The sequence below is a fragment of the Polypterus senegalus genome, chromosome 7 (assembly GCF_016835505.1).
Source record: "Polypterus senegalus isolate Bchr_013 chromosome 7, ASM1683550v1, whole genome shotgun sequence".
NCBI classification, from domain to species: Eukaryota; Metazoa; Chordata; class Cladistia; order Polypteriformes; family Polypteridae; genus Polypterus; species Polypterus senegalus.
In genome coordinates this window covers 191,690,302-191,697,584 of record NC_053160.1, presented here as the reverse complement: position 1 = coordinate 191,697,584, position 7,283 = coordinate 191,690,302, and the positions used below count along the sequence as shown (strand labels likewise).

The 7,283-nt window shown below is 41.7% G+C and overlaps 1 protein-coding gene across 2 annotated transcripts in view; it reads left to right on the top strand.

The window, feature by feature from the left end:
- The first annotated feature begins 5,991 nt into the window (after positions 1 to 5,991).
- Positions 5,992 to 7,283, top strand: part of egf (epidermal growth factor) — a 103,518-nt gene continuing 102,226 nt past the window's right edge. For both annotated transcript variants that reach the window (XR_005634429.1, XM_039759802.1), the window contains exon 1: positions 5,992 to 6,522. Coding sequence is in view for 1 of the 2 variants with exons in the window: in XM_039759802.1 (XP_039615736.1) it covers positions 6,318 to 6,522 (205 nt within the window). In the remaining variant the exon portion in view is untranslated. The remainder of the gene's footprint in view (positions 6,523 to 7,283) is intronic.

The following is a 7,283-nucleotide window of genomic DNA, read 5'->3' as shown; positions in this document are numbered from 1 at the left end:
GAAAGTAGAAATATATTGGACTATTTTATGAACTTTATCTAGAGTAATTAATACATTTATATTAAATGTTTTTGTCCATATTTATCACCATAGAGATTATTTTAATCTTTACTATTAGAAATGAATGAAGTGTTTAGTTCAAATATAGATGTTTAATATATAGATAAATAATTCTAATGGCTTATCTTTGCATTAGCTCCAATTAAACTGATTTCCTGTTTAAATGTGTTGCGGGAAAATGTTTCTCAGTAGATCGATTTCAGGTCCTTAAGGCGGATCTGCTTGGGATTGGCTGGATGGTCAGGCAGAACATAGACATAGAATTACTAGATGGCGCATGACCAGCAGCATCATACGTCAACGTCACCGCCATATTGCGAGTGGCACTGCTGTGGAGTGAAGTAATGGATAAAGATGCCTGACGCATGTGTGCTGCACGCTCCAAACCAGATCCCGGGGGATTACATTTCATAGGTAAGTCTGAACAATTGTTGCGGTTATATTTGGCCATTAGAAAATCCCATTTTATAATCTTAACTTTAGCTACGCCAAGCTAAGCTAGCAAAGCTACGCATTTATCTGCTCAAGTGAGCCTCCAAACAACGTTTTGGATAAACATATTTAGTCACTAACTATGTAGATTGTTGTTAGCTGTTAACATTTCTCAAACTCTGAAGGTTTCCCAAAGAAATCCACCTCAGGAAGCAGTAGGAGGTCAGGTAGCCCTTAGACGGGATTTTGAGAAAGCTGTCCTGTGACATGTGCGATGCTAGTCTGGTAACAGACGCTGTACTGGCATCATATGATCAAAGCTACCACTCGCTCACATTAAAAATCAAAGGAGGTTTGATGATTCCTTCTGAGGGTCCAGTCAAGGTGGTCAAAGTAGCTGAGCGTGTTATCTGACAGTCGACATGAGGACAAGCTGTCAGTGTATCTGTGATCAGTCAGTTTGTTCGGGCTGACATTGGTTCAGATGATGTGTTTTTTCTCAAGGAGCACATTGAGGAAACACATTTTGAAATTGACAACCATCATTTTTATTCTCATGTCTTTAGTTCTGTCTTCCACAAACTAAGACTGCACCATACTGCCAGACTGAATACTCTGAAATTACGGAGTGGCAGCACACGGAAAAAGCTATGGAAGACAGTTCTGTTTCAAGGATTTTAGATAATTTTCTGTATATATTTAAGTAAACACATTGTGTGTGTGTGTGTGTGTGTGTGTGTGTGTGTGCGTGTGTGTGAGAGAGAGGAATGAGTGAAATGTTTTCAGAAATTATTAAGCCAATTTGTATACAATAAAATTGTTTATTTTTGTCATTGAATGAGTGAACGAGAGGGAGCGTAAGTCTGTAGGAGATCAGTGAGGTAGGGGGAGCTTTAAATGTTCAGAGCGGGATTGTGTATTGTATTCTGTAGTGAACAGGGAGCCAGTGAAGTTGAGAGAGAATCGGTGTGATATGTTCAGTGGATTTAGAGCAGCAGATTAGTATCCTGGCAGCAGAATTTTGAAGAAGTTGTAAGCAATGGATACGTTTTTGTGGGATGCCAGATAGAATAGCATTACAGTAATCTGTACGTGAGGTGACTCGGGCATTAACCGATACTTCAGTGCTATGTTGGGTAAGAACAGGACGAAGTCTAGAAATGTTTCAGAGATGGATTATTAAATAATTATTATTTAATAATTGTCATTATTAGTGTATAAAGGATATAAATAATTGCATTTAAATGATTCGCCAAAATCTGTTGTATGTAAATGATACTGTTTTAAACGTTATTGGTTGTTCATCAGAAAACCAGGTTTCCACGTCTCCATGTATTAGTTTAAATGACGCTTTTGCCACTCGCAATATGGCGGACGTGCTGACGTATTGTGTCGACTGGTCAACACAGTGAATGCGGCGTCTACCTATATATGTCTATGAGGCAGAAAGGGAAGGCGCAAAAGGTGGTACATAATTAAGAGCGGGAGATGTGCGCCAGGAGGCCAAGAGGCGTGGTGTGTCTGTGTGTCTTTTCTGAGTTAAAATGAATGCAAAAGATCGATAACAACAAATTAAAATTTGATCAAGTAAAAGAGACAGAAGCAGGACTCCAGAACTACGCGGTAGGTGTCAGTGTGCTGGTTAACCGATTTAAAGACAGATTTGAGAATTCGGCATCTTGTCGCGAGCTAACGAACCTAAAAGAAGTGGCCGTTGGCGTGCTCTGTCAGCATCTTAAACAGGGCTAGAATTTTCACAATGGGCTTCATTTATAGCGATACTACACAGAGTAGAGCAGCCAGCTGTAAGTTAAGGGTTTTGAACTGAGCTCCAACGCACAACATGTACTGCAAATTTTAAAGACTCAAGGCACTATTTTTAAATCAAAAAATTTATTTTTCTTGCCCAATTAAATGTTAATGTTTAATACGTTGCAGTTTGGGTTTGGATTTAAGATTGAATGACAAGCTTGTATAGCTTGTATGTATGTATATTGTTTGTTGATGGAGTTACACATTACATTTCATTATTTTGGAGTTTTATGCAACCCAGGGTGTGTGTTTATTTTTTTTTGATTAGCAGCCATTTTTGATGCCATTTATTGATAGAGTTAGAAGTTAATTTTCATAGAGCCATCTGTAAGGGGTCTACACGTTTTGTCTTGCACATTTCATTAAAATGTCAAAATCGTTAAACTTCAAAAACACCTTTTAGTTCCTTAAAAACAAAACTTAGTAAATCTCTCTAAAATAACATTGTGGTACATGTTTTTGCTCACTGTACGTTTTCAAAGCCTCCCATTCAGCAGTACAAAAAGAATACAAATCCACTTGTTCACGCTTTCTTAGGCTACGTCCTCACGACTACATTTTCTGCTTTTGCCTTTTGTTCACAGTACCCTCCTGAGAAGGGAGACATTTTGAAAATGCTGTCCAGATCTGTATATTTGTGAGATCACAGGCTCAGCTTTGCAGTGTGAATGGATGAAAGGAGTTGGAAAATGAGAGAAAACACAGACTAGGGGTTCATGCTTATTATTTGACCCTTCCCTGCTTATTACATTTTCTTAGCCGCTTTATTCGCCTCATACTTGTCTCTTACTCTTAATAACAATTCCACCTCACTGTTGGTCCAAACAAAACAGTTTGTTTGTTTTTGTTTTTCATATTAACCATGTTTTTAGGAGTGTGATGGATCGGTGCCTCATCTACAGCTGTTACCTTCATTGTGCCCAGTGCTGCCATGATGCTCTGGTGCCCGTGACTGTTAACCTCATTGAGACTGTTCGGCTATGCTATGTTTTTTTATGAAGCATCTTATCACAGTCCCTGTTGTAAAGTCACTGTACACAATTAAGACATTTTGATCTGCAGAAGCTAATATTGCTGCCTCACGGGTTACAAATATCGAATAAACTTGCTGTCTCTGTAGATTTTTTTTTCCCTGTCATCCCCAAAGACTTTCAGGTTTTGTCAGCTGGTGACTTTAAACTGGCCTTGTGTGAGTGGGATGGCCAAGAAACCCATTCAGGAATGGTCCATACCTTGAGCCTCGTGTTCTTGTGATACACTCCAGTGCCCTGTGACTCCTGATTGAATTGAAGCTGTTAGATTATACTCTGTTTTTTAAGAAGCATCCTATCGCAGCCCTGGCTGTAAAGGCACTCTGCACAACACAGACATTTTGATCTTCAGTGGTTAGCACTGCTGCCTCACAGATTCAGCTCTGTTATAAGCATTGTGTCAAAGAAGAGACAAGTGAGCCACAATAACAACAACATTTATTTCTAGAGCACATTTTCATACAAATGACGGAGCTCAAAGTGCTTTACAAGATGAGGAAAGAAAAGTTTATAAAAAATAGAAATATAAAATAAGATTAGGCAATACCAAATAACAAAGAATAAAGTAAGGTCTGATGGCAAGGAGGATAGAAAAAAACCAAAAACTCCTGACAACTGGAGAAAAAAAATAAAATCTGCCGGGGCCACAAGACCACCCAGCCCCCTCTAGGCATTCTACCCAACATCAATGACCTCAATCAGTCCTCATTGTAGTCACAGTTCATATGGAAGTTGGAACTTGATGATGATGATCATGTGGACTTCTGGACTTTAATCCATCAATGCAGAGCTGGGGCAGCCACCCGTTTATTGTTTCCTAAAAGAGTTAAATGTTGTGTACAATTGAGTACAGATTTGAGTCCAGAGCAGAACTGTCTTGATGAGGAAAAGATGGCAGTTTTAAAGGAGAGGACCGGAAGTGACGTTATCAGGGCCAGAAATGGAAGTGGCGTCTTCAGAACCAGGTGGAATTTCCCCGTAATCGGTTTAAAGTGGAAAGGGTCCACACACTCTGCCAGCCCCTGCTCTGGTGTGAATTGCCCTCATTCAGGCCCATGTGTGGCAATAGAATTTCCTCAAAACGCACACATGGACTCCATGGACTTTCCTCTGTCATCCCCATAGAGGTTGAGATTTGGTCGTACAGTGTTTAGCACTGCCACATCCTAGGTCTGAATCCCACACCCGCTCATTGTCTGTGAGACAATTGCATGGCCTTCCTCATTCCTAAAGACTTTGGTCAGTTAGTGAATCTACAGTGAGTTTGATGGACAGTTTCCCCATCTCCAGTTGGTGCCTGCATTGTATCCAGTGCTGCTATGATAATGGGGTGTCCTATGATCCCGGTTAGGCTATACTATATTTTATTTTTTTATTAAGCATCTTATTATAATACACACATTTTGATCTGCATAGATTGGAGTGGTGTACACTGTAGCCTCACAGATTTAGCACTCTGTGTCTAAATCCCATACCTGCTTACTGCCTCTGTGACGTTTATTTGTTTTTCCCATGTCTGAGTGGGTTGTCCTCCCTCATTCCCAGTGATATTCAGATTTGGTCAGTTGGAGGCTTTTTAAGATGAGTGTAATTAACACTTCTGCCTCACAGATCCAGTGTCTTTGGTTTGAATCCCACACCTGCCATTTGTTTGTGTGAACTCCTCATGTTCTGCTGGTTTCGGTTTGGAGTTTTCTCCACTTTTCCTCCCTCGTTCCGCTGACCTGCACAGCAGGCTGATTGACATTCCCACATTCTCACAGTCTTGCTCTCCAGGTTATTTTCCCAGGATAAACTTGGCCCTGATGACCCTTGACTGGATTAAGCGTGTTTGAGAGACATGCGTGTATCCTTGGTCTGCAGTATTGCTTGTAGGTGAAATGGCTAAAAATTCAAGAGCCTCAACCAACAGCAATAAATTCTGCAAGAAGCCAGTAAGGGTGTGTGTGGAGACCATGAAGGTGCCTCTGTCTAACCGATGCCAGTGTTTAACTGTGCAAGCACGCCCTCAATACCCTAGAAGAACTCCCAACCCCCCCACCACATCCTTTATGTGCACCCTTTCAGAGATCCTGCTTGTTGCTGGCTCTGCCTCTCCTCACATGCAGCTTCATTCACATAGCTACCTTCTTTCACGCTTCATCTTGCATCCTGACAGATCGTTCTGGGCCCGTCGGTAGCCCGTGATAGACACTGATTCCCAGAGATGAGCTCGGCTCCAGCTGCATGAGTGTGTGTTCTGCCAACCATCCAGCAGCAGCTGTTCATTCTTTCAATTTAACATGTGGATCCTGTGTGAAGAGGAAAATACAAACAGCAAAATAAAGGGCCTTTTATTTCTCATGGTTCTTTAAAAGTAATCGCATTAGAGCTACAGAAAATATAAATCATGAAAAGAGGGCACACAACAAAGTGCCCTGGCTCGCGATTTCTCATATTCAAGTTTTCAATGTTATTTTACACATTCTGGTGCTGCATTTCCATTTGGAAATCCCCAGCCAATGAGGACCCTCCGCTGCTGGGGTGACGGACCCCTCGCACAAACTGATGGACTTTGCACTAAGAAAGCAAATGTAAATGAGAGGGGTGGAGCCGAGAGCCTAAGGAATTAAATGGGTCGTGAGGCGTGCGAGTCCCTTCAGTCTGAGCAGCAGCACCCAAAGAGTGCCTGGTGCTCCCCTGCATTTTCTGCATTTGGATTCCCATCTGGAATTTTTACGTAAGAGCAGTTCTTGGGAAGAAGCATCCTTCAAAGTGTCAAATTCACCACCAGCGTGTCAGGCATTTCATACTTTGCCTCCAAAGGAGCTGAAGTCGCCTTGGTTACACAGTGCAGCTTTATGCTGGGGGAGGACAAGGGGCACCTCAGCAGGCTGCCCACCGCAGTTCACCATGTCAAAGAAGTTTCTTCCCCAAGTCATTTTTGCTTCTCCTAATTCTTAAAGAAGATGACAAAGTTCAAGATGAACTCGTCTGAACCTCATGGGGTCTTTTCCTCCTTTTTCCTACTTTGTCTGTTCTGGGTATGACGGAAGTCTGGTGAAGCCTTTTATTTCAGTCAAAGCAGAGTTCAGGATTATGATACTAAGGACTTTTCTGACCGTGGCGTCCACTGTTGTTCTCATCAGGTCTGCTCGTCAGTCATGCTTGGAAGGGGAGTGGGAAGAAGATGGTGCCCTTTGTGTTGGTAAGTCGACATTTGGGCAAATCTGCTTAAATGAGGCACCTGTCTCGTCTCACCCTGGCTATGCTAATGGCACAGTGCGTCTTTGGTTACCACCCAGAATGTGCCAATGGTCATCTGTGTGTCTGGGTGAAGATTTTAAATAAGGCAGATACTGCAGCTCTGTGGACGTGATGTGTGTGTGTGTGTGTGTAAACTATATGCCATATGTAGAGGGCAAAAACAATGACAGACATGATTTATATAGTGCCTTTTTAATCCTCATCCCCAACAACATCCTAAGGTCTGTTTGCACCTCCACTGCACTACACTAAACTGTGGCAGGTTAAGTCGTTCACTCCGCATCACCACGAGTCCAAGATAGACCCGGAACTACAGTAGCATCCCTGTGCCATTCAGTCTAGAGCCTCTGCCACTATGGGGCATTTACACAAGTCCTGCTGTGGTAGTCCCAAAGGTCAACAGCTGTGACAGAAAAAGTGGTTCAAGAAATGATGGGCAAATGGACAGGCAAAATGAAAGGTGCTATATAAGACAGACACAGATATATGACCTCTATATCTGTCCATGCATAACTGATAGATGGATAAAAATGGCACTTTACAATGAGGGAGAGAGAGATGGGAAAATATGAAACGTAGAATATTCTAGTACATTTAGACTAATACACTAGATATGAAAGGTACTGACTGCACTGTATACCTCAATGGCACTATCAACTAATAAAGCTATAATAAGATAGATGGGTAATCAGTTGAATAGCT